We start from the raw sequence: 26,471 nt of genomic DNA, 5'->3' as shown, positions 1-26,471 counted from the left end.
TGCTTACACAAATAGCAAGGAACAGGTTGGACTTATCTTCAAGTTTCTTCTATTGCTTTTCTGATTTTTTAAAATTTTATTTTATGCATTACATTTATATCCTACCTTTCCCTCCCCTTGCAAGGAACTCAAAATGGCTTCCATGCAGTCCACCTTTTCCTTTCCATTTTATTCTCAAAACAACAACCCGGTGAGGTAGGTTAGGCTGAGAATTAGTGACTGGTCCAAAGTCACCCAATTGAGCTTCATGGTAGTATGGGGACTCAAACCTGGATCTCCTGTGTCTCAGTCCAACATCTGAACCACTACAGAACACTGACCACCACCACCTCCTCCTCCTCCTCCTCCTCCTCCTCCTCTTCCTCCTCCTTCTTCTCCTCCTCCACCTCCACCATCTCCTCCTCCTCCTCCTCCACCTCCACCATCTCCTCCTCCTCCTCCTCCTCCACCTCCACCTCCTCCACCTCCACCTCCACCTCCTCCACCTCCTCCTCCTCTTTCACTTCCTCCTTCTCCTCTTCCTCCTCCTCCTCTTCCTCCTCCACCTCCTCCTCCTCTTTCACTTCCTCCTTCTCCTCTTCCTCCTCCTCCTCTTCCTCCTCCTCTTCCTCCTCCTCCTCCTCCTCCACCTCCACCATCTCCTCCTCCTCCTTCTTCTCCTCCACCTCCACCATCTCCTCCTCCTCCTCCTCCACCTCCACCTCCACCTCCTCCACCTCCTCCTCCTCCTCTCACCTCCTCCTCCTCCACCTCCACCATCTCCTCCTCCTCCTCCTCCTTCTTCTCCTCCACCTCCACCATCTCCTCCTCCTCCTCCTTCTTCTCCTCCACCTCCACCTCCTCCTCCTCCTCCTCCTCCACCTCCACCATCTCCTCCTCCTCCTCCTCCTCCTTCTCCTCCACCTCCACCTCCACCTCCTCCACCTCCACCTCCACCTCCTCCTCTTCTTTCACTTCCTCCTTCTCCTCTTCCTCCTCCTTCTTCTCCTCCACCTCTTCCTCCTCCTCCACTTCCTTCTCCTTCTCCTTCTTCTCCTCCCACCTCCACCCTCCTCCACCTCCTCCTCCTCCTCCTCCCTCATTATTATTATTATTATTGGAGAAAGATAGCTCTCGGAACACTGACTTTCTTCTTCTTCTCCTCCTCCTCCTCTTATTATTTATTATTATTGGATAAAGATAGCTCTCAGAACACTGACTTTCTTCTCCACCTTCTCCTCCTGTTATTATTTATTTATTTATTATTTATTTATTTTTATTGGATAAAGATAGCTTTCAGTGCTGCTCCATTGTCTAGCTTAGGCGTAGGCAGCCTGACTCCCTCTGGAAACTTTGGACTAGAGCTGCCATCGCTCCCAGCTAGCATGGACGATGGGACTTGTAGTCCAAAATGGAAGGTGCTGGGTTTCCGACCACTGAAGCAGCGTCCTCAGGATTCAGAGGTTCCTTCTGCCTTTCTGGGGCGGGCAGGGATTAGAGCTGGATTCGGGGTCCTTCATTTCCACCCCGCTGCTTCTGGGGATGTTTTTGGGAAGAGGTGCAGCTGGATTCACAAGTGAGAGGAGGCGGGTCTCAGTGGCTTTCCTGTAATGCTTCCCTCGCTGTAGGGGACGGGGAGGCTAGCAGGAGCGAGCCGGAGGTTGGACGCAAGCGCTCTCTATCCTGGACCGGCGAGCTCTGCAAGGCACACAAGCTCTGCGCGGAGAGAGGTACGGATCGGGCCCCGGCCTGGATCCTGTCTCAATGGGTCAGATTGAGATGGCGTGGCATGGTTTGCTGTGGAGTTTACGTGTGGTGCTGGGGCCGGGGCCTGCCTGGAATCTGTGTGCTTTGCACATGGTCAGGGGCACTGTTCTCTTTGTCCAGCCTGCCAGGGGGAGACGTTCTTGTGGGTTGGGAAATTGGGAAGTCCTGCACACACTCATACAGAGTCCACATGGATGGCAACAGATGGTGTAGAGAAAATGCACTCAGTGTATCCTCAGAGGCCCTCCTTCCCCTTTAACATGCCTTGTGGGTTAGAGGGAAAAGCCTCCACAGTGGACCTGACTCAAGGTGTACCCACAGATCCATGAGCTTCATTGGTGTTGGGGAAAGGGAATTCTTTATATGCTCAGAGGCACTTCCCTCTCCAGTAAGCATGAGTGGAAGGGATGGTGAGGAGAGTGAAAAAACCCATCCCCAGGAAGCTCTACCGCCCTAACTCAAAATGTACGGCACGCAACTGTGCAGCTTCAACATCCTGGCCAAAGGCACTCTGTGCATGTTCAGAAGAGTGTTTTGTAGGAAAGGAAGGCGATCACCCCTCCAGGGTCTTTCCTATGCCTGGGAGTTGGGGTAGCGAGTGCTTCTGAGTGCATGCAGAGTGTTTTTTCCTTGCCACGGTGTAACCCCTGGCAAATCCACGTACCTCAGGAGAGGTGGGTGTTGTTTTGTTCAGAGAGCACGGCTTCCTGGCGGGTCCGCGCCCCAGCACCGCTTGATCTAGGCGACAGAGAGGGAGCTTGGCTCCTTGCTTTCGCGCATAGAATTGACCGGATCGCCCGGTTGTGCTATAACGTGGTGACGAGCGCATCGCGTCCGCTGTGCGGGCCTTGTAGTGGCTCGTGGCTGTGTTGTTGTGTGTGCCGTGTCAAGCGCTGCTCCCTTGTCAGTGGATCGTGGCTGTGGCCTGCAGCTAGAACGAACGCGCCTCCTCTGTTCCCCTTGCTGCTCCGCCTTCCTCTCCCGCTCTTGATATGTAGCTTGTGAGCTCCTTGGGGCAGGGGACTGCTTGTTTGGTTGTTATCGCTGGGCGTGACAGTCCAATGGCAAGGATTTGCAGAGTGAATTTTGAAAGAAGCTGCTGAGTCAGATCCTTCGTCCTTCTAGCTCAGTACTGTCTACACTGACTGGCAGCAGCAGATCTCCAGGCTTTCAGGCAGAATTTTCCCCATCCTTACCTGGAGATGCTGAAGGATAAACCTGGGACCTTCTGCCTGCAAAGAAGGGGCTCCGCCACTGAGCTACAGCCTCTCCCCCAAAAGCATAGCCAACGGCATAACCTATCAGTGATCCTGCATCTCGCTACCTGGAGATGCCAGGGATCGAACCTGGGACCTTCTGCCTGCAAAGCAGGGGCTCTGTCACTGAGCTATGGCCTCTTCTTCAAAAGGATAGCCAATCAGTTCAGACATAACCTATCAGCGATCCTGCATTTTGCTACCTGGAGATGCTGGGGATCGAACCCGGGACCTCCTGCATGCAAAGCAGGGGCTCCGCCACTGAGCTACAGCCTCTCCCCCAAAAGCATAGCCAATCAGTGAAGGCATAACCTATCAGGGATCCTGCATCTTGCTACCTGGAGATGCCAGGGATCGAACCTGGGACCTTCTGCCTGCAAAAAAGGGGCTCCACCACTGAGCTACAGCCTCCCCCCCACAAAGCATAGCCAATCAGTGAAGGCATAACCTATCAGTGATCCTGCATCTTGCTACTTGGAAATGCTGAGGATTGAACCAGGGACAATTCCTCTTGCAAATGAAGGGCTCTGTCACTCAGCAACAGCCTGTCTGGTTTTTTATTGTTGGTCTGGTGTTGCTCTGAACATATCTGCCTTAATTTTAAAAGTTAGAGGTTACACACACACACACAACACACACACACTCACACACACACACACACACACACTCACTCACTCACTCTGTTCACCCCTTAATACTGGTGGCCCTGCATTCCTTTGATTTAAAAAAAGAGAAAGAAAATGAAATCTTTTGGACGCACTTTCATTTAAACCTTCCTTTGTACCTTAGGAAAAAAATATAGAGAGATCTTGCGTTCATTCAATAAAACACACTTTGGCAAATTGGCAACATTCCAAGTGTGTAAATGGATTTTGTCGCGGATGGGGCTCAGGTACGTTGGTGGTGGTGGAGAGGTGTGCACGAGCGAAGTTTGCACACCTGCATTTCATCCTCGCAGTGTCTTTTTGTGTGTGTGCCGTTACGCCTCCTCTACATAAAGATAAGAAGGGCCCTGCTGGATCAGACCCAGGGTCCATCTAGTCACGCGTTCTGTCCGCACAGTGGCCCACCAGATGCCTCATGGGAAGCTGGCAGCAGCACCCTGCCGCTCCCGTCCCCCAGTTTACTGCCTCCGCTGCTGGTGTTCAGCCACAGAAAGTGGTACTCGCCCTCCCAAATTCTCTCTCTTTCTCTCTCTCTCAAATCTTTCCCTTGGCCCAATTTTTATCTGCCTCCCTCAAGCTGTTTCCGTTCTGGTCTCTCCTCTCCGGATGATCGCTGCCCCGAGTGAGCCAAGCAGCTGTTCCAAAATTAGGGAAGGAAAAAGGTCACCCTCTCCAGTCTATTCTTGTCACCCTGTGATCTCCACCCGTCCCTGGGTTGCTAACACACACCACTCCCGCCTCCTCCTCCTCCTAGGCCGGCACGGATCCTAGACCCTTTGCTAGGTGTCTCCGAAATGCCGGGTGTGTTTTGTGGGGGGCCGTAGGCGTCCCGGGTCCTGGGAGCCTAAAGCACGCAAAGGAGCAGCCTGGCGTGAGCCTTGAGAAAGAGGAACTTTGGGGCGGACTCAGAGGGGTTGGAGAGACAGAAGCACCCGGGGTTACAATGTGGCGGAAACGGCACCGGGTGGACAAGAGTTATGTCGTTGTCCGGTTCTCCTCTTCCTCCTCTTCGTCTGCCTCAGGTAAGCCTGCGTCGTGGGCGTCTGCGTCTGTGTTTTGTGTGGGTCCGTCTTGTGTTCGTTCTGTGTGTGTTCGTGTTCCTCTTTCTCCCCCCTTTCAAGCTTGGATTTTCCTCTCCTAGCCCCACACCCCCTTTGGGGCATCCCAGCTGGAATCGGGGCCCCTGGCGTTTCCCTCAGCGGTGATTTTGCTTGCGGACAGGCTGACATTTAGGTGGGGAAGAATTCTCCCCGACTTCAGGCCCAGAATGGCCGTGCGTCTTTGTTGTTGAGCTCACCTCTACCCCCAGCAGTGTGTGGCTTGGCTCACTTCCTTGAGACGCCTGGTTTTTGGCATGCTTTGGGTAGGGTGGTCTCTCCGTGTCGCAAATGCCGGGGGCAGGGAGGGTGGGTGGATGGATGGGTGTGGAGAGCCCCTTCCCACCCTTTCCAACACTGTGCATCATCGAAATGAAAGTTTGGCAGGAGCTCAGACCAAATGTTTCCATTTTGAGCTGCTTGTTCATCTAGGAATGTTGGCGAAAGTGATGTGTGGTGGAACAGTTGCTGAGTCAGAACCTCGTTGATCGAGGCCGATACTGTTTAAATGCTCGTCTCTACCTGTTCCCCCTCGGTTTTCCTACCTGTCCCTTTTCTCTTCCCTTCCATCCTTCCCTTCCTTAGCTTGTGAACATGTCTCCAGACATTCTTGGAATTCATTCAAAGCAAAGAGGAGTATGTGAAGATGGTACCCAGTTCTTGAAACTTTGCTCATCCCAAAGCCTTTTTAAAGGGCTTTGATATTTCCATGATGACTAGAATCATAGGATAGCAGAGTTGGAAGAGGCTTACAAGGCCATCGAGTCCAACCCCCTGCTCAATGCAGGAATCCACCCGAAAGCATCCCTGACAGGTGGTTGTCCAGCTGCCTCTTGAATGCCTCTAGTGTGGGAGAGCCCACAACCTCCCTAGGTCACTGGTTCCATTGTCGCACTGCTCTAACAATGAGGATGTTTTTCCTGATGTCCAGTCGATTGACTAGAAGTTTTTTTTCTCTTTTTAACACAAGGGTGTGATGTTTGCATGACTACTGGAAGCTCTTGATTTTTTTTTATTATTTTAAAAAGGGGCATTATATTTGCATGACTGCTAGAAGCTTTTTAATGTTTTTCAAGCAGTGTTTTGCTATGAGCAGCTGCAATTTTAAAAGAACACCCATGTCAGCGGCCTGGTCACTCTGAATTCTTGTGCGCTGTAGTGCATCAGTTGAATGTCCCCTGGGAAACCTCCCCAGTGGTGGACGTTTCAACGTGTTCCTCGCGGATGTGTTCTGGCTAGCTGTCAACGATTGCGTCCTTCCAGTGTGCCGCTCCCAGGATTAGGGAATAACTCTGGGGATCACCTTGTACCTCTGTGTCATTTCCCAGGTGACTCTGAAGAGGAGGACATGGGATTCTTGGAGGTCCCGGTGACAGATCTGAAGCACTTGCTCCCCGAGCTAGGACCAATGCCAGAAGGATTAAGCCCTCAGCAGGTTTGTGGTGCCGGGACGTCTCTCAGATTGTGCCCTAAACTTTTGGGCAGCTCCCTCGGACAATCCCTGCTCAATTCTGTGGCGTCTTCCTTCTCCATCTGTCTCTCTCTCTCGTAGGTTGTCCGTCGTCACATCCTGGGCTCCATCATGCAGAGCGAGAGGAGCTATGTGGATTCTTTGAGGCGAATCTTACAGGTAAGAAGCGTTTTGCTTCTCAGGAAGACAATCTCACGCGGCCCGCTCACCTTCTCCCATCCAAGGAAGCGTCTTCCTGTGCCTGTTTGCCAAGATGGCGAAAACAGGTCCATGAGGAATGCTTGGAAGAGCTGAGTCTGGTTATATGCTTGGAAAAGAGAGGATTAAAGGGAGATGTGACCCCCCCCCCAAACGCAGGAGAGGCCTTCTTTGTAGTGGCCCCTCAGTTGCGGAACAACATTCCTGGTGAAGTTTTTCTGGTCCCATCTTTGTGGTCTCTTTGGTGGCAGTTGAAGGAAGACTCTTTTCCGTTCACTTGGGCTTTTTCAGTCGTTCATATTTTATGTCCGTCCGCCCCAACCTGTTGCTCTCCAGATCCCCTAATTCCTGACCGTCGGCCATGCTGGTAGGGGCTGATGGGAGTTGTAGTCCAAGGCATTTGAGAGGCACCAGGTTGTGGGAGGTTGTTTTGTGCTTCGGTTCTGTTTCAGATTTGCGTTTTAATTATGTCGTTAGTTTCAAATGACATTTAATCATTTTGTGTTGTATCGGGTTGTATTTGTCTTGTGAGCTTCCCAAAGAACGTATTATGGGACAGCTGTGCGAGCTATTTAGGGTCTCAATAAACAAATAGATGCCAAGCGTAGGTTATTTGTTTATCTGCTGAAGCAATTTGAGACTAGACAGAAATGTACAAGTTCATGACTTATTTCTGTAGCTTTCTAACAAACGCTGAACGGTGTAAAAACATTGCAGGTGCCAGAATGGTCAATCCGGAAGGGTGTTATTGATTTAAATTTGATGAAATAACGGAGAAAAGAGCTCCTATCACGCCTTCCGCACTGTGCATTAATGCAACATAATGCATAAGGTTTGTAGCCAACTTTGAGTAGACCCATTGAAATGAATGGGGCTGGAGGCCCGGTGTGGTATCCAATCATAGGCCTACTTAGAGCAGAACTATTGATTAACTTAAGTCACTTCTGTTTGGATAGGTCTACTCTGTGTAGGTCTAACCTTGAATACAACCCCCGAAGTCTGACAATTAAACGAAGTGAAATCTCTCATAGATATATTTCTGACTCTGGGCCGTTGATAGGGCCTGTATTAACTGCTCTCCTGTCCTGCTGCTAACAGGACTACAGGAACCCTCTGATGGAGATGGAACCCAAAGTCCTCAGCGCCAGGAAATGCCAGGTGGTGTTCTTCCGGGTCAAAGAGATCCTTCAATGCCACTCCATGTTCCAGATCGCCTTGACTTCGCGCGTAGCCGAGTGGGATACCATGGAGAAGATCGGCGACCTCTTCGTGGCCTCGGTGGGTGTTTGTGGGACAGCGCTGTGTGTCTGAAACAAAATGGCGGTTCTGTCCCAAGGATGGACGTCCCTCGCCTCTCCAGCGTGGACTGTTCAGGTCATAGCAATGACCGATGGCCGCCTTCTCAACCTTGTGCCTTTGGGATGTTTTGGACTTCAAAACCCATCAATCCCAGCCAGCGTGGCAAATGGTCAGGAATGCTGGGAGTTGTAGTCCAAAGATCGTGAGAGCATCCAGTTGGGGGAGGCTAATTAGGGTGACCGTATGACCAGATTTGCCTGGATTTGTCCAGGGTTTTGATGACAAATCCGGGAGGGGGAGGGGAAATCCAGATTTTTCCAAAGAGCAGCTCTAATGGGAATTAACAAAAATGCTTATAACTCTGTCATTTTTTAAGATAAAGACACAAAACTTGGCACAATAGTAGCTCTTAGGAAGGGCTTTAGTCATACCAAATTTCAAACAGATCTGTTCATCCATTGATTTTTAAGGAATTTTTTAAAAATTGAGGTTTTAAAATTATTATTTTTAAAATAGTCATTTTTAAAGATAAAGAGATGAAAGTTGGCACCATGATAGCTTTTAGGTAGAGCTTTAGCCATACCAATTTTGAAACAGATCTGTCCATCCATTAATTTTTAGGAATTTTTTAAAATTTGAGGATTTAAATTTTGTTAAAAAAATATTTTAAAAGATAAAGAGATGAAACTTGGCACCACGATTGCTCTTAGCAAGGACTTTAGCTATGCCAAGTTTGAAACAGATCTGTCCATCCATTGAGTTTTAGGATTTTTTTTTCATTCTGTTGTTTTCTGGGTAGCATGTAAGCAGTCTGTGGAATGTAACTCTGCTCCTCTGTCTTTCCCTCCCCCAAGTTTTCCAAGTCGATGGTGCTGGACGTGTACAGCGAATACGTCAACAACTTCACCAGTGCCATGTCCTTGATCAAGAAGGCCTGCCTTACCAAACCTGCCTTCCTGGAATTCCTCAAGGTCAGGAGAAGAGGTGTACAATGCCCTGTTGGAGGCGAGGGATATTTGTAAGGTGGCCATTCCAACTTCTGAGAATGTGAACTTCCGATGTCGCTCTTGGATCTGGGAGGGCTGGGTTCGAACTACTGGCCGTGATGGCTCTATGCTACCTCCATTATTAGAGGCAGCATGCCTATTTGCTGGGGAACATGGGCGGGAGGGTGCTGTTGTACTCATGGCCTGCTTGTGGGTTTCTTGTGAGTAGCTGGTTGCCACCTAAGTAAATGGAGTCCTGGACTAGATGGACCCTCGGTCTGATCCAGCAGCACGGCTCTTGTGTTTTTATGTTGTGGGTTTCCCGTTGGGGCAACTCGTTGGCCAACGGACTAGACGGACCCACGGTCTGTTCCAGCAGCACGGCTCTTCTTATATTCTAATAAAGGCTGGTTTTCTAAAGACAGATGTGTGTCTGAGGTGAGAGGATGGAAATATTTATGGTGGATGATTCTCCTCTTGACAGAAGAGACAGATGGGCAGCGTGGACCGTGTGACGCTCTATGGGTTGATGGTGAAACCCATCCAGAGGTTCCCCCAGTTCATCCTTCTGCTGCAGGTACCGATTTTAGGTGCTCGTCGTGCAGTTTTATGGGTGGACATCTCCTTGTTGATCAACCAGAGGGGCAGAATTGAAGGCCTGTTTTTGCAAGAAATAAATAAATAACAGAGAAATTAGCTTGGTGCACATTTTTATGTGGACTTAACTAATTTCGAGTTTGGAACTGATTTGCGGGCCGAAACGTAGTTATCCGTTGAAATTCGCACTTCTCCAAATGTTGCAGTGGGGTTCTCCCGTCGATAAATACATAAAAAAATGAGTCCATGGGGGAAAAGTGTGTCCAAAAATGCTTAGTTTGAATGCTTAGATGGCTGAGTCGGGAAAATTGCTGGGCGAAATGTGTAGACCAGGCAAAACGGCATACAAAAATTGAATGCGTTGGGCAAAACGCACACGAAAATGCATGCAGCTTTTTGTGTAAATATGAAATATATAAGATTTTGGGATGGCGTGAATGTAGGATTGGGAATGATTCTCAAAGCTCAGGAGGAATCATGCGCAAGGCTGTAAACATGAGAAACGTAGAGTCAGCGGAAGGGACGGATTGGGACGTACTTACTCACGGATGTGGTGAGAACATGGCTTGGGCGAAACTGGGTGCACAACTTCAGCGTTGGGGGTGTTGGGAGGGTGATCTTGCTTGACGCTCCCCCTTTTGTGTGTTCACCTATCCCAGGACATGCTTAAGAACACCCCCAAAGGCCACGCCGACCGGCTTTCTCTCCAACTCGCCCTAACAGAATTGGAGACGTTGGCCGAGAAGCTCAACGAACAGAAGCGGCTGGCTGATCAAGTGGCTGAGATCCAGCAGCTAACCAAGAGCGTCAGTGACCGGAGCAGCCTCAACAAGGTACGTGGACGGTTCTCACTTGGGGGGCAGAATCCAGAACCAGGTGGCCCCCTTTTCTTCCATACTAATTTGCAGTGGGCACTTACCCGCAGCGGGAGCAGCGGTGTAGTGGAAGGAGGGCTCTCAGGAACTGTTTTATTAGCAGCGACTCCGACACCATCTGCCACCCGCTTGGACTCCTCTGTTCCCTCTGAAATTCATTGGGATCATCACAGTAGCTTTGGGGAACTGGATTTTCCCAGTCAAAATATATCGTGAGCTATCCCTGTTGTCATGCAAAGTATTTTGCTTTTGAACGGGCACCCAAGGCCCTTGGCCTTACCAAAGACCTGTTCTTAGTAATGATGAAGACGGCTAGAACTTGTTTGCTGACACGGAGAGAAATTGCTTCTCCCGGGGAAAAGAAACTCCGGGAAACTCTTGAGCTGTTTGGGGACATGCTGTGTCTCCCTCTCTTTCCCTTTCTCACGCAGTGTCCCATATTCTCCGTTTGTGGTATCACATACTAATCTCCAAACTGACTTCTACTTTATGACTATAAATTGGAAGGTATGCTGTGTACTCCTGCTGTTTGGCTGCAGCATTGGCTCGTGTGTGTGTGTGTGTGTTTGTGCACACACACACACACACACACACGTGCTTATAGGTTAGGGATGTTCACAATTCATGCAAACATGCTCCATTCACAATCTGAAATGTGAACACCAGAAGGAGCGTTTTTTTCAAAAAAAAAGTTCGCAAATTTGCCAAGTTGCAAATTTCTTCCTTGTTTGGACAGTTCGGAACAGTTTTCTTGGGGGGAACAACCTTTTTGCATCCAGATTGTACGTCTTAACCGGGTGCCCTCCAAATGTCTATGTTGGACTACAACTCCCATAATCCAGCTGCTGAAATTTGGGGTGGGTGGGTGGGGGTTTAGGGTGTGTGCAAAAAATAAAGCCGGGGGGAGGGATCATGCCATGTGTTGGCCACCCCCATTCTAGGGCAACCCCCCTTCAACCTGGGGTTCACTTCTCTCATTGCTTATAACTGCTGTTTCCTTGCTATTCCTTTCTTCTGCATTCTATATTTGCTTTTTTGGCTTTCTTTCCCAGCTTCTGTTTTTCTTTCTCCCCTCACTGCCCTCCTTCTTTTCTATTTTGCCCTTTTCCTGTTGGAAAACAGCCCATAAATGATTGTGGCCTCACTGGTGTGACCCCCTCATAGCTCAAGACGCAGGCTGTATTCAGTGTCGAGCAAATCTCTCTTTAAAGTTCAGTGGTTTAAACCAGTCCTGCTCTGAAGAGGGGTGGGTGGTTGTCATATCCTTGTTGTAACATCACCTGGGAGATCATCTCTCTCTCTCTGTGCTATATTTCTCTTCCTTTCTTCTCTGTCCCCCTGACCCCCCCCCCAAATCTTTCTCCAGTTATTAAATTCAGGTCAGCGCCAGCTTTTGCTTTGCGAGACCTTGACGGAGACCGTTTACGGCGACCGGGGTCAACTCATCAAGTCGAAAGAGCGGAAAGTGTTCCTCTTGAATGACATGCTGGTGTGCGCCAATATCAATTTCAAGTGCGTGTCTTGAATCTGTGCGTGCGCGTCGCTTGTGTGTGTCTGAGAGACCGGGGGGGGGGGGAGAAAGAAGGTTGCGCCCCGGCGCTCGGGGGGACAAACCCAGAAATGGGAACAAAAATGCAAAGTGACTTCAGTGCGCCTTGGGTGTAACACGCCGCTTCTTTTGAAAAAGGATGCTGCTGGTTCAGCACCTAGAAATGTGTCTCTTCTCTCCACGCGCCCCCCCCAATGGAATTAATGGAAGGCGTTGCTTTGATTACACCTTGCCGTAAGGTGGACAAGTCTTCCGTGCGACTCTGGAATGTCTGCGTGTGTGAGGCAGAGGTGGAAATGTCACGTCCCTTTTCCCAAAGTCAGATTGTGTCACCTTGTATCATGCGTTGCATGATGGAAAGAAAACCTCAACCAAGAATCTAGATACAAGCAGCAATGGGTTAATCTGTTTTAACCTTCTGCTTCTTCCAAACATCAAGCGGTTTGTTTTACTTTACACACAGCGGCCGACCAGCTGTTGACCAGGGACCCACAAGCAGGACATGGTGCAACAGCACCCTCCCGCCCATGTTCCCCAGCAACTGCTGCATACAGGCTTACTGCCTCTGATACGGGTGGTAGCATAATCAGGACTCGTAACCATTGATAGTCTTATCTTCTTCTAGGAATTTATCCAACCCCCTTTTAAAGCCATCCAAATGGGTGGCCACCCCTATATCTTGTGGTAGTGAGTTCCATAGTTTCACTCTGCGCTAGGTGAAGAAGTCCTTCCTTTTATCTGTCCCATGAGCTTCATGGGACGATGACCCCATTGGGTTCTAGTATGATGGGAGAGGGATGAAAATGTCTACCGGTTCACATTCTCCACGCCCTGCATGGTTTCGAACTCCTCCATTACTCAACTTTTCTCTAAGCTAAACAGTCCAAGTTGTTGTAACTTTCCTCATGTGGGAGTTGCTTCAACCCCTTGATCATTTTAAGGCGCAATCCTGTGCATGTGTAGACAGGAAAAAGAGGCCTACAACTTCCAGTATTCTCCAACCAGAGATGTAGAACTTTTTTCTGTCTAAACATGCACCCTTAGCTTCACTTTTTCCAACTCTGCAATATGTTTTTTGAGGTGCAGTGCCTGCAATGGTACATGATATTCCAAGCATGGACACACTGTAGATTTGTATGCCGGCAGTAGGCTATTGGCAGTTTTACTTTTGATTCCTTTCCTAATTTACCTTCTTCAGTGCTGCTGCACGCTGGGTTGACATTTCAATCGAGCTGTCTTGTCCACTGCGACTCCGAGATCTTTTTCTTGGAGATCAGGTCAAATGTGTTCAAAACCATGCGCGCCTGGTCACCTCTGTTGCTGCGGCAGTGGCTGCACCTGGTTTGGCATCTCACGAGACACAGCGAGACGTAGATCTGAATTGGGATGAGCTCAACTTTTCCCAGGGCCTCGAACAATTCAGCAATGACTCTTGTTTTAATATTTCTCTTTTGCAGGCCGATTAACACCAGGTAGGCCCAAGGGTGTGTAGTGGTGTGGTGTGTGCTTTGCCCTTCCGGGTGTGCGGGTGACGGGGTGAAGGATTTGCATGTTCGTGGCGGGTCATGATAGGCTTGCGATTGCTTCTGTTGGCTTAGGTTTGGGGGCGGGGCTTAGCTCAAATCATTTGCCACGCTTGCAATGAGTTGTGGCGGTGCTGTAAGCAATCACAGTGTTGTGGCGGCAGTGCTGTGCGGGTGTGTTAATACTTCTGGCACATCAAGGATTTTCAGACTTTGGGCATTCGTGGCTCTCTCTTTGCATCTTCCTGTCAGCTAAGGAACGTCTGCCACGGAACTCCCCAAACTGTGAGGTGAAGCTTTGGGAAATATTCTGTGGATTTTTGAATTTGAGACTTGATGACGTTCATTGGCTAAACCAGAGGCGAAGAACTTCCGTCCCAGGGCCTAAATCCCACATTCCTGGGCTCTTAATCTGACCTTCCAGTTTTCCCCGGAGGGCTCTGCCTCTTCTCATGGCTCCACCCCTTCTCCTAGCTCCACCCCTTTCTGGTGTTTGTTCCATTTTTTCCTCCCATTCTAAAAAGTCGAAATGTCTCTCCTAAGACCTCGTTGCTGGCAGGAAGAACTTCAAGCTAAAATAGGCTGATGTTTTGGCCACTCCCCTTTTTGCCTTTAGCCCCGCCCACCACTGGAATGCTGCCCCCGAGAGCTTCTCCAGAATGCAATCCGGCCCTTGGGCTTTCCAGCCTTAAGGTCTAGAAACTTGTGGTTCGTTTTCGCTTTTTGCTTTTCTCAAATGAACACCGAGACTTTTCCCGACATCCTTGCTTGAGTTTTGAATGTGTTGAGTGGAGACGGTGTCCTCTTGCGGAGGAGTTGTGTCCTGTGGCGTTCAGGGACGAGATTGCACCCTCGACCCCCTGCTCTCTAAGGCGAGGGTTTCCCCCCCTTCTTTCAGGGGGCAGCTCGAAATCAGCACCCTCGTCCCGCTGGGGCCCAAGTACATTGTGAAGTGGAACACCGCCCTCCCGCAGGTCCAAGTGGTGGAAGTTGGGCAGGAGAGCAGTGGCCACGAGAAGGAGCACGTGGTCATCCAGAACGTCGGGTCCAAGAAGCACATGCCAAGTAGCCAGTCTTCACACAGTGAGTGGGTCTCTCTCCCTGTACCCCAACCCCTTGCTCCAAATGAAAGTGTCCACGGGAAGGGGAGGAAGGAAGGTCTGTCCACCCTGGTCGCCTTCTCACTCCTCCAAACCGTGGACTCCAGGATTGTTCCCACATTGATATGCAACAGTTTTCCCCATTTCTCCCCCGTTCCCCCCTCCGTTCCCTCATTTCTCCCCCGTTCCCCCCTCCGTTCCCCCGTTTCTCCCCCGTTCCCCCCTCCGTTCCCCCCTCCATTCCCCCCTCCGTTCCCCCGTTTCTCCCCATTCCCCCCTCCGTTCCCCCGTTTCTCTCCCGTTCCCCCCTCTGTTCTCCCCCATTTCTCCTGATTCTCCCCCATTTCCCCTGTTCCCCTTCTCCCCCCCTCCCCGGTTCTCCTTTCTCTTCCTCCTTCTCCTTTTTATTTGCAGATTAAAATGTTCACACTTGAATGTTTATCAGGCCTGTTTTAGGTCACTGAGATGCCAGGTACCAAGTGGAAAAACGTATAAACTCTGGAATGTCTGCACTCATTCCCTCTGATAGTGAACCGAGACTCATTTTAGCGCTGCTCCAGAGTACCCCTTTCAGTTTTAAAGAGAAAGTTTGCATGTCTGCCAAAGTCAGTGCCCCCCCCCCCCTCAAGCATGCAAATGCCTCCCTCTTGGGTCTTCGTGGTCTCGTGTTTGGGCTCCATTCCTGTCGGCACTCACCAACCGAGTTCGGTATTAGAAGGAATGTTGATTTAAAGCAAACAGGTTTTGTGGGTGTTTGAAGTGCAATGAAAATGCAGTTTACCAAGCAACAGGGTGGGACAAGTCATAGAGTCATAGAATAGTAGTGTTGGAAGGGGCCTACAAGGCCATTGAGTCCAACCCCCCGCTCAGTGCAGGAATCCACCCTAAATGGTTGTCCAGCTGCCTCTTGAAGGCCTCTAGTGTGGGAGAGCCCACAACCTTCCTAGGTAACTGATTCCATTGTCATACCGCTCTAACAGTCAGGAAGTTTTTCCTGATGTTCAGCTGGCTTCCTTTAACTTGAGCCCATTATTCCGTGTCCTGCACTCTGGGAGGATCGAGAAGAGATCCTGGCCCTCCTCTGTGTGACAACCTTTCAAGTATTTGAAGAGTGTGATCATGTCTCCCCTCCATCTTCTCTTCTCCAGGCTAAACATGCCCAGTTGTGACCCATGCAGGCATTGATAACTTTTCTCATGGCACTTTTTTTTAAAAAAAGTCCCCTCTATCGCTAGCTAAGGTCAGAAGCTGAGGATAAAAGTCTCCTTTTCCTTTCTCGGTCAGATAAAGTTTACTTGGGCCCACCTCGTCTGTTCCAGGAGCTCCAAGACCTGCAGAAGGACCTGGCCGTGGTGGAACAGATAACTCTGCTGATCAGCACCCTCCATGGCACGTACCAGGTGAGTCCACTTCTAATAACAATAAATGGGCGCAGTGAATAAGACCCAAAGACTTCCACGGGGCATATGGCTGCAAGAAAGGCCAATGCTATTTGGGGCGGCATTCATAGAAGTAGAGCTTCCAAATCACGGGAGGTCCTGGTTCCTCTCTATTCAGCCCTCATCTAGAGTATTGCGTCCAGTTCTGGGCACCACACTTCAAGAAGGACGCAGACAAGCTGGAGCGGGTTCAGAGGAGGGCAACCAGGGTGATCAGGGGTCTGGAAACAAAGCCCTATGAAGAGAGACTGAAAGAACTGGGCATGTTTAGCCTGGAGAAGAGAAGATGGAGGGGAGACATGATAACACTCTTCAAATACTTGAAAGGTTGTCACACCGAGGAGGGCCAGGATCTCTTCTCGATCCTCCCAGAGTGCAGGACACGGAATAACGGGCTCAAGTGAAAGGAAGCCAGATTCCAGCTGGACAACAGGAAAAACTTCCTGACTGTTAGAGCAGTGCGACAATGGAACCAGTTACCTAGGGAGGTGGTGGGCTCTCCCACAGTAGAGGCAGCTGGACAACCCTCTGTCAGGGATGCTTTAGGGTGGATTCCTGCATTGAGCAGGGGGTTGGACTCAATGGCCTTGTAGGCCCCTTCCAACTCTGCTATTCTATGATTCTATCTATGAAAGACTAAAGGGCTCTTGCAAAAGGTTTTGCAGATTTGGATCGATCAGCCGTGCTCTGCCCAGAAAGCCTCCCCACGGCCAGCTAGTGCCCTACAAAAGCTACAGTAAACTTGCACCCGTCATTGGAAGCCCATGTTTCATGTCCCTCGCAAAGGCAGCTTGGCTTGATTCTTCCGGCTCTGGCTTCTAGAACCTGAACATGACGGTCGCCCAGGACTGGTGCCTCGCTCTGCAGAGGCTGATGAGGGTGAAGGAGGAGGAGATCCATTCCGCCAACAAATGCCGCCTCCGTCTCCTGCTTCCGGGGAAGCCAGACAAGTACGTGTTGCTGCTGCTGTTGTTTTCAGCGCTCCTGGCGTGGGTTGCAGGTGCGAAAGACCACTGGTGGTGTTGGCTTAACGCAGAGAGGCGACCTTAGGATGGAATTGCTCAGGAGAATCTCAGCAAATTCTCCCAACCCATCCTTCCCCAACTTTGTCGGACTACAGTTCCCATCATTCACAGCTTGCAGGCGCCAGGTTGGGGGAGGCTGTGTCTTGGCCCATCTGCCACGAATCTCGCTTGGAGTTATCCCTCCAAGCGCTGTCAGGTGTTTAGCTGGCTTCTTAAAAAGCCCGGAGGTGGTGATCTGCCCATGATTTCTGAGTGCGAGAAGCATCCCCAAATACCCAAGGTAGTGGTGTACATTACCTTCAAGAGCTTCCTACTGAAAGCTAAGCGTTAGGAGAGGTGTTTGAATCTTTTAGGGTGGAGCTAATTTACACAAAAACACGAATTGATTGGTGGTCAGGGAAAAGGGGGCGTGGCCATCTGGGGCTCACACACAGGCCAGGTTTGGCCCGTGGGCCGGGTGTTCTGCACCCGTGTTCTAATCCTTCACCTTCCTGCTTTTTTTCCCATCTCAGGTCCGGCCGCCCCATCAGCGTCATGGTGGTCTTCATCACTCCTAATCCCCTCAGCAAAATCTCCTGGGTGAATCGCTTGCATTTGGCCAAAATCGCTCTCCGTGAGTAACCCCCTTTGCTCAAACATCCACTGCCTCAACTAAGACTTGCGACATTGTGCAAGCCTTCAAGTAACACAGGACACTTTTTCCAGCTGGGGAAAAAAACAAGGAGAAAAGACCTATTTGAATAAACCAGGGGTGGCCCTCCAGATCTTAGACTACAAATCCCATTGATGCTAATTATGTGGTCTGTGAAGAAGCCTTTCCTTCTGTTGCCTCATATTTGCTGGCTTCTACCCACCTTGGTGCCTGCATCTCTCCCATTTCTTTATTCATTTCTTTACTTGATTTATATCCTGCCGTTCCATCCTGAAATGGCAGTCACAGTGACAAGGAGAAATCAGACATAACCATTTAACATCATTAAAACCATTATTGAAAACTAGTAAATTTAAGAGGACCATTAAAAATGCAACGCTATGAGAAATACGTATGAGGGTTTTGTTTCATCATCATTATTATTATTATTATTATTATTATTATTATTATTATTATTATTATACAGCCCCATAGCTGAAGCTCTCTGGGCAGTTTACAAAAATTAAAAAGATTGGATTAAAAAGACTGAACTTGAAAAATTAATACACAAAATTTTAAAATAAAACTAGCTAACATTTAAAACAATTTCTAAACAAATCATTTTTTTAAAAAAATATAGCCCCGTTCACAATCCGGAATGTGTTCGCGTCCACGTGTTCTCCGAAATGGTGTGCAAATTCCCGAATTTGTATTGGTTTGCAAAATGTGTACTTGAAAAATGCGAAGCTTTTTGGACAAAGAACAATTTCCTCCAAATGTGCAGATTTTGAAAAATGCAATGGGTTGCAAGCTAGAATGGGAGCTTGCAAACCAAACTTTGAAGTAAATGTGTGCCTGGTTCTCCTAGCCCTCGAAATAAAGTGGTACCCAACCAATTCCCCACCGCAAACTAGCACATTGCTGTCCTCTTTTCCATATGTTTAGGAATTCCAGGTTTGCTCGCTCTTAATTTGGTTGCGCTGTGTACATCCAGCCCCCACTGGGTGTAGCCCCATGTCTCTCCTGCTCCCAATTAGCTGTCTTTTGGTTTACGTTTTTAATTTTTTCTGTAATTAAAGACCTGAAGCGTCACTCCCGGAGGCCCCCCGGCGAAGGAGAGAAATAAATTATCCCCGTTCCCCCATTGAATGATGGGAGTTCAGTCTGAATTTTCAGTAAGGATACAGCTAGAAACTTGATTGTCTGCTGTCTGCCTGGACACTACAAAACTTTTCATTTATCAGTCTTAAGGTTGCAGAGTCGGAAGGGGTTAAAGCAGCGATTCCCCGTGCTGGAGACCTGTGTTGGACTACAATTCCCATAACCCCCATTTACTCTGGCCGGTGACACTGAATTCCAGTTGAAACTCATGTCCTGTCTGTAGACTTCTGATCAGCATCAAAGGATGCAAGAACCAGGGTTTGAATTGATCAAAAGTTCTCCGAAAACATGGAAATGTGTATCGTGTCACTGTTGAAAATGCACATCTCAAAGTGGGCATCTTAAAACAACAACGCGTTTTCCGAATGTGATTGCATGTTTGGGAAGGTGCGATGTTTTTCTGGAAGAAAGTGCACTCCTGTTTCCGTTGGTGTTCGGGCGAGTTTGCAAACTGGAATTAAGTTCTCATGTGTCCACATGGGTGTCTGGTCTGGCTTCTGTGAGAAGCAGAAAGATGGATTTGAGAAGTCTTTGATCCCATGAGGCGGAGTTCTGTCACGCATTCTACCAACGGAACAGACCTGGGTTGGTATTGCCATGATAAATAAGCCCATTGAGTCAAAGCTGGGCTTCCATCTAAGCGTTTAGGGTAACCATATGAAAAGGAGGACCGGGCTCCTGTATCTTTAACAGTTGTATTGAAAAGGGAATTTCAGCAGGTGTCATTTGTATATATGGAGAACCTGGTGAAATTCCCTCTCCATCACAACAGTTAAAGCTGCAGGTGCCCTGCCCTCTTTTAAATCTGGTCACTCTAGTATAGCTCCTGCAGCTTTAACTGTTGTGATGAAGAGGGAATTTCACCAGGTTCTCTCTCTATACAAATGACACCTGCTGAAATTCCCTTGTCTATGCAACTGTTGAAGATACAGGAGCCCGGTCCTCCTTTTCATATGGTCACCCAGCATAGTCTGTTCCAGGAAGCCATTTTGCATCCCCCTCCCCAGAATGCACCAGGACTCATGTCATTCTGGGGCATTGTGGGAGGGGGAAAATGGCAGCCATCACAAAAAGATTGCGGAGAATAGTCCTGGGTGGGTGTTCAATGCCGTTCCTGAGTAGCCACCACCTATCCGTCCTGGAGAAAAAAACCTTGTCTTCTGTGAAACTTCAGCTCAGCTCAAGTTATTCCACAGAAACTCATTACCCAGCTTTGTTCCTGGTTCAACTGGCTGCTAAAATCTCTCCCGTCATCGTCATAAATGGAGCTAGTCCCCTCTGGAAGTTTTACTGGGAGGGGTAAATTAACCCCCCCGCCCAATAAAACCTGAAAATGCATGACCCCACAATGTCATTGTTCAGGGCCGCTGTGCCGAGCAATCCCAGCCCTTTAATCTCACCCTTAACCGGAGGAAAGTCAAACGGCGAACGGTTCCGGGGTGTCTCCAACCTCCCTCTTTAACATTTCGACTTCCCGTCTTGTTTGCTCCGAGGTCTCTCAAGATGGTTCGAGTTGCTTCTCATTCTCCCTTTTCTATTTGACTCCTGCAGCCTCTACGGCAAGAAAGCTTTTCTTTTGCTCTTTTATTTTTAAATGGAAGAGAGAGAGAGGAGGGGAGGAATTCATTTGAAACCTTATTTGAATTCCCGACTTCCCCCGGGCGATGATGACTTGATTTTCTTGGGCTTTTTCACCCCCCCTTCCTTTTTTAAAAAACAAAACAAAACAGTTTGTTGGCCTATTTTAATCCGAGGTGCCTGCAGGAAAAATAACTGTTACCGCCACTTAAAAATAAGATGCGTTAAAAGCCCTAATGTGCAGGAGCCTTCTTTAAAAAAAGGGGAAAAAAGTTTTATTTTATCATCTCTTTGTTCCTTCTCCCTGCACGGCTGTTGGCAGTCTTTCAGTTTAGGGACAGAATTGCTGGCATGTGCGGTTTTGACGGAGGGCAAGAGGGGGAATTTCAAGAGCTTATTTATCTGCTTTGTGTACAATTACGCACAAGTGGAAATGCCTAATCTGTTTAAAACAGAATTATTCCTCCCCCCCCCCCCGCACAAAAAAAGGCTCTAATCCTAATTTGGGGAATGCACCTTTTTTCCGGCCTCCGCTGGCTACAAAGAGGCTCTTGCTTTCTATGCCGGTTCTATCCAAAGAGACGAAATGGTTTCTCGCCGCCCCTCGCCAAAGCCATTGAGGGTGGAGGTGTCCAGCAGCTAGTAGCCACCAGCGATCAAAAGCCATCGATAGACGTTTCCAGAAACTTCCTTAGCTAAACCAACAAGCCCAGAGGCGGTTGTGTTTTTCACTCGATACGGCACGATGGCGCTACAGTTAGAATATCCCAAGTCCCAGGATGAAATGTTTTGAGCCCAAAGATGCACATTTTGGCACCAGAGGAAACGCAGGGATTTATTTATTTATTTATTTATTTATTTATTACATTTCTATACCACCCAATAGCTGGAGCTCTCTGGGCAGTTCACAAAAATTAAAAATATTCGAAGTATAAAACAACAGTATAAAACCATAGTACAAAATACAATATAAAAAGCTCAACCAGATAAAAACAGCAGCAATGCAAAATTACAAATTTAAAACACCAAGTTAAAATTTATTTATAGACTGTTAAAATACTGGGAGAATAAAAAGGTCTTCACCTGGCATCTGAAAGAATATAGCGTAGGTGCCAAGCGAACCTCCTTAGGGAGCTCATTCCACAGCCGGGGTGCCACAGCAGAGAAGGCCCTGCTCCTGGTAGCCACCTGCCTCACTTCCTCTGGCAGGGGCTCGCGGAGAAGGACCCCTGAGGATGACCTTAGGTAGGGTGACCATATGGAAAGGAGGACAGGACTCCTGTATCTTTAACAGTTGCATAGAAAAGGGAATTTATGGAAAACCTGGTGAAATTTCCTCTTCATCACAACAGTTAAAGCTGCAGGAGCTATACTAGAGAGGAAATTTCACCAGGTTTTCTATATATTCAAATGACACCTGCTGAAATTCCCTTTTCTATGCAACTGTTAAAGATACAGGAGCCCTGTCCTCCTTTTCATATGGTCACCCTACCTTAGGGTCCGGGCAGGTACATATGGGAGGAGGCGTTCCTTCAGATAACCTGGCCCCAAGCCGTTTAGGGCTTTAAATGTTAATACCAGCACTTTGAATCGGGCCCGGACCTGGACAAACATCTCGGTTGTGATGCAGTGTTGCATTCTGCGACTGAGAACTCACTGAAAATGCTACCAAAACCAAGTTGGCCTTGCACAGGGTGCGTTTTTGGTAGGGCTGTCATGTTTCCAAACATGGCAGCCAGATTGGTCACTGGTATACCTAGGGGGGACCACATCACACCAGTCTTCAAATCTCTTCACTGGCTGCCAATTAGTTTCCGGGCAAAGTATAAAGTGCTGGTTATCACCTTTAAAGCCCTACATGGTTTGGGTCCAGGCTACCTGCGGGATCGCCTTCTCCCATACAGTCCGCCCCGCACACTCAGGTCCTCTGGGGAAAATCTACTTCTGCTAGCAAAAACTAGATTAACAACTGTTACCCAGAGGACCTTTTCTTCTGCCGCTCCCAGTTTGTGGAATGGCTTGCCGGGAGAGATTCGTCAACTTAACAGTCTACCAGAATTTAAGAAAGCTATAAAGACGGATCTCTTCCGGCAGGCCTACCCAGCGGAATTTTAAGATGCCTTTTTTAATGGTGTGCTGCTTTTAATGATGCGCTGGTTTTAAACGTATGAATTAGTTGTATGCATTTTATAGTGTTTTTATTTATGTTGTACCCCGCTTCGATCCAGAGGGACAGTCGGGTAACAAATAAATATATTATTATTATTATTATTATTATTATTATTATTATTATTATTATTATTACTTCTGAGATTTGCGGCCTTTCTGATGTTGAGTCTGCTAACATGTTTTCCCACCCACCCCTTTTCTCGGCTTTCTTATGGGTTTTGCTTTTATTTGATCTTTTTTCGAATTCTGGTTCGGTTTGCAAAACATCCGGAAAATGCCCCGTCCGCAATACTGAACGCAAACATGAGCAGGCGTGCAGGTTCTCTGGAATGGTTTGCTAGTTCCCAAATGTGCATTTGCAAGGTGTGTGCTTGAACAATGTGCAGTTTTCTGAACATGCACAACTTTCCAATGTGGGGTCCACCATCCTGTCCCTCTCCCACTTCCTCTCCTTACATAACTGCTTTTGCTTTTACTTAATTCTTTAAACTATATACCTACTGCACTGAAATCTATCCTGAAAGGAAATATTAAGAAATTATAAAAGTATCCTTCCTCTCCCGCGCCGATGGATTTGGAGGTGATAGAATGCTGCCATCCCCAACTGGGTGACCTCTGGGTGTGTTGGGACTACATCTCCCATCCTTCCTAGCCAGCAGCTGGAGAAGATTGGAGTTGTAGTCCAACACATCCAGAAATCCTCAGTTGCAGAAGGCAGATATAGATGGTTACATTGGCTCTCAACTTTCCTATATTCTTTTCTCCTCCTCCTCCTCCTCCTCCTCCTCCTCCTCCTCCTCTATCATCATCTCCATCTCCTCCCTCTTCTTCTTCTTCTTCTTCTTCTTCTTCTTCTTCTTCTTCTTCTTCTTCAGGAGAGGAGAACCAGCCGGGATGGTTGTGTCCTGAAGAGGATAAAAAGAGCAAAGCCCCATTTTGGTGTCCTCTTCTCGTCTGCCATCTCCCCGCCTTCTCCTCCCGGGCTCTTGACCTGCAGGTAAGAAGCTACTCAACGCTTTCTTTGCATCCGCGCCCCCGTTCGACTTGCGTTTCCAGGGGGGGGGAGCAAAACGGAGAGAGGTTGAGCAATGCGCAAAGGCGATATTGGGGCTACAGTGCACGGGGTCAGTGACACTGCACAGGCCAAATGTTGGCCTGGCTCCATAGAAGACCGAGGTTGACTTGTACGGACGGAGACCAGCCCATCCAGAAAACCACACAGAAATTCTGAGCCTCTCGGTGGGCACTTGAGCAGTTTTGATGATGGACCCATGGCTTAGGCGTTGCGGTGTAGTGGGGTGTATTCTGGGGACTAGAACCCGGGTCTCCTGACTCCCAGTCTGACACTTCAGCCGCTACACCACACTGGCGCTCTATTAAAAAGCCAGTGCTGACGTATGGGGTCGTTTTGGTGTGCTGGCTCCTCCTCCTCGCCCTTTGGCCCCACCCACACGTGGGATGTAGCCCCCCCCCGAGGACTTCCCCAAATCAAAATTCGTCTATCAGACTGCAAAAGATCCCATGCCGTTGCGACAAACCGGTGCCTCGTCTTGAAAACTCCGTGGCTTCCCATCTCCCTGACATTAGAGGGCTTCTGAATGTCGCCTTTATATATATATATATCTCCAATTAGCGGCAGCAACAGATGTGCAGCTACTTTGGGCCACCGGCTGTGTCCCGCTCATTCCTGCCTCCGGCTCCAAAGGGACGATCCGTGTCGACGGCGGCCTGCACGTGCGCTCCCTCCCCAAGGGCCTGGCTGTCGTTTTGTCTAATTAGTCCAAGCGGTGGCCGGATCTCCTCTCGGGGGTGGGTGGGAGGGGTATGTCGGAGGCTTTCTCCTCCTTTCGTTTTGCCAATGCTCTGCTCCCCCCTCCCTGTCAGCCAGGCTGAGAATTTTGCTCTTTGGTTTATTTCCCTCTGCCCTCCCCGCAAAGGAGATGATAAAAGGAAGCCGTTGGAACAAGGCGAGTTCCTTTATTCATATAGATTGCGATTAATCTACAAAGCCCCTTTGACTCCCTAATATGCGTCCCCTGGAGGATATTGCGAATGGCTTTGGCGTGTGCGTGTGCATGTGTGTGTGTCCTTTGGCTTCAAAGCTATGCCTCAGTTTCACCTCTGCTGAAAGGGAGCAGCACTGCTGCGCTTTGTGTTGGGAAGGCATTTGGGTTCTCATCAGCTCCTTTCTCTCTGCATTGCCTTTTTGAGCTACAACGAGGCATGAAAGAGAGAGAGAGAGAGAGAGGGAGAGAGAGAGAACGAGAATCTCTATCCCGGCCCTCAGGCAAAGTTTAGGGTTTTCACTACAACCTGTTCAGGGTCTGCAGTTTCAAAGCCCTGCAGGTTCAGTCCAGAGGTCCACCTAGGCCATGATTCTGGCTCCCACAGTGACCAACCAGATGCCTTCGGGAAGCCCGTGGGCAGGGTGTGAACACAGTTGCTCTCTGTCTCTCTCTGCTGAGAAATACAAGTCATTCCTGTAATGGAGTGCTTCTCTTCAGGGTTGCCGCCTGCCCGCCCACTTCCCTGGCGCTCCATTCTGGGCATTTTCAACATGGTGCCTGTGGACACGTCTCTGGTCGCCCGCCAGGCTCCGTGTCGTCTCTGGTCGCCCGCCAGGCTCCGTGTCTCTCTTTTGAAGAGATAAAATTACTTTTTAACTGGGAGGCTTGCCCACTGCAAAGCAAAGTCCCTGCAAACGTCTTCGTTTGGGTTCTAAATGGAGCTTTGCAGTCTGGCTTTGCGTTTTCGTTCCAAAGAGTGGTGGGTTGTGGGGTTTTTTTGGTATTTGTATGGTTCTGATTATTAACAACAACAACAACAATAAAATTGCTTGGAGATCTTTCTCTAAAAAGAAAGACAAATCTGCTCTTTTGCTGTTTGTTCTTTCTGACTCTTTCCTCCTTATGTCTTCTCTGTTTAATTCCCTGTTCAGTTGGGCGCGGCTGTACACACTCCGGTCCATTCCTCTCTCTTGGGTTTCTCCGCCGTCAGCACTTCGCTACCACAAGGCTACCTTTGGGTGAGTTTGTATCTGCCCCCTTTGTCCTGTCACGGCAGTGCCTGGTGTTCCCAGGCGTGTCAAGAGCTGATGTCATCTGAGCAAAACTCTGGATCCAAAAGGACATTTCTTTTATCTCAGCTCCTTCAACCAATTTGGGACTGAAAGATCACCTCGGCCTGGTTCTCACATCATGGTAGAGGTTGTTGAATTCTGGGTTGTCGTGACGTGCGAATGCGGCCGTGCTAACAAACCATGGTTTGTTAGCCATGAACAACCCATGGTTTGTTGTTGGGCTGTGAGCTCTGAGTATTTTAAACCATGGGTTGTCATTACAGGTGAACTCAGAGAACCACGGGTTGTCCATAGGTTGTTTCGCCATGGTTTGAGAGGAGGAACCATGGTTGGGGAAAAAACATCTGCTAGACTAACAGACCTGCCTAAGGCAACAAGCCATGAGTTAAATAAACCATGGAATTTGCTACCTCAAGTGTCATGATGGCCAACAACTTGATGGCTTTAAAAGGGGACGGGGCAAATTCATGGAGAATCAGTGCCTGCTTGTCATAGTGGCTATATATTACCACCACCACCCCACTATCAGAGACAGTATACTGGGGAATGTGAGATGGAGATACTATTGTTCTCATGTCCTGCTTGTGGGACATCCGGTCGGGTGCCTTGGAAAACAGGAAGCTGGGCTAGAGAGGCCTTTGGTCTCATCCAGGCTGGTTGTTCTGTTTGAGGATAATGGTAACTGTAGTCCGATACATCTAGAGAATGCCTGTTTGAAGACAGCTTGGTTTGATCCAACAGCTTGTTGAACTTTATCTCGCTGTGAGATCCCTTATCTCTTGGATGGCAATAATTGGAACCAAAGACATTTATCTCGCTAGCTGCAGTCAAGGAGCTCAAACCTCTGAGAGAGTGGACCGGATTAAGCTGTGCCTTACACAAAGCTGGAAGGCTGGAAACAGAATACGGGGTTTAAGGGAGGCGGAGGAGAGAGGTTTTGCTCCACGCAGCACAGGCACGCAGCTTTTGCTGCTGTGGTCAAAATAGAAGAGCTTTGAAAAGATGAAAAGGCCCTGTTTTGAGCAGA

General features: G+C 48.8%; 1 protein-coding gene across 3 annotated transcripts in view; it reads left to right on the top strand.

Moving 5' to 3' along the window:
- Nucleotides 1-26,471, top strand: part of ARHGEF10L (Rho guanine nucleotide exchange factor 10 like) — a 91,483-nt gene that overhangs the window by 35,472 nt on the left and 29,540 nt on the right. The window contains exons 9-23 of one of the 3 annotated variants that reach the window (XM_063145167.1): nt 1,608-1,709; nt 6,093-6,199; nt 6,317-6,394; nt 7,532-7,711; nt 8,587-8,703; nt 9,203-9,295; nt 9,975-10,148; nt 11,557-11,702; nt 13,197-13,211; nt 14,161-14,345; nt 15,647-15,762; nt 16,624-16,751; nt 17,339-17,439; nt 23,241-23,362; nt 25,304-25,390. In XM_063145167.1, the coding sequence (XP_063001237.1) occupies nt 1,608-1,709; nt 6,093-6,199; nt 6,317-6,394; nt 7,532-7,711; nt 8,587-8,703; nt 9,203-9,295; nt 9,975-10,148; nt 11,557-11,702; nt 13,197-13,211; nt 14,161-14,345; nt 15,647-15,762; nt 16,624-16,751; nt 17,339-17,439; nt 23,241-23,362; nt 25,304-25,390 (1,751 nt within the window). The remainder of the gene's footprint in view (nt 1-1,607; nt 1,710-6,092; nt 6,200-6,316; nt 6,395-7,531; nt 7,712-8,586; nt 8,704-9,202; nt 9,296-9,974; nt 10,149-11,556; nt 11,703-13,196; nt 13,212-14,160; nt 14,346-15,646; nt 15,763-16,623; nt 16,752-17,338; nt 17,440-23,240; nt 23,363-25,303; nt 25,391-26,471) is intronic. The other 2 variants (XM_063145168.1, XM_063145169.1) reach the window with 2 other exon arrangements.

Source organism: Elgaria multicarinata, chromosome 20, assembly GCF_023053635.1.
Source record: "Elgaria multicarinata webbii isolate HBS135686 ecotype San Diego chromosome 20, rElgMul1.1.pri, whole genome shotgun sequence".
NCBI classification, from domain to species: domain Eukaryota; kingdom Metazoa; phylum Chordata; class Lepidosauria; order Squamata; family Anguidae; genus Elgaria; species Elgaria multicarinata.
The sequence above is the reverse complement of the archived record's forward strand: the minus strand, read 5'-3'. Positions and strand labels throughout refer to the sequence as shown.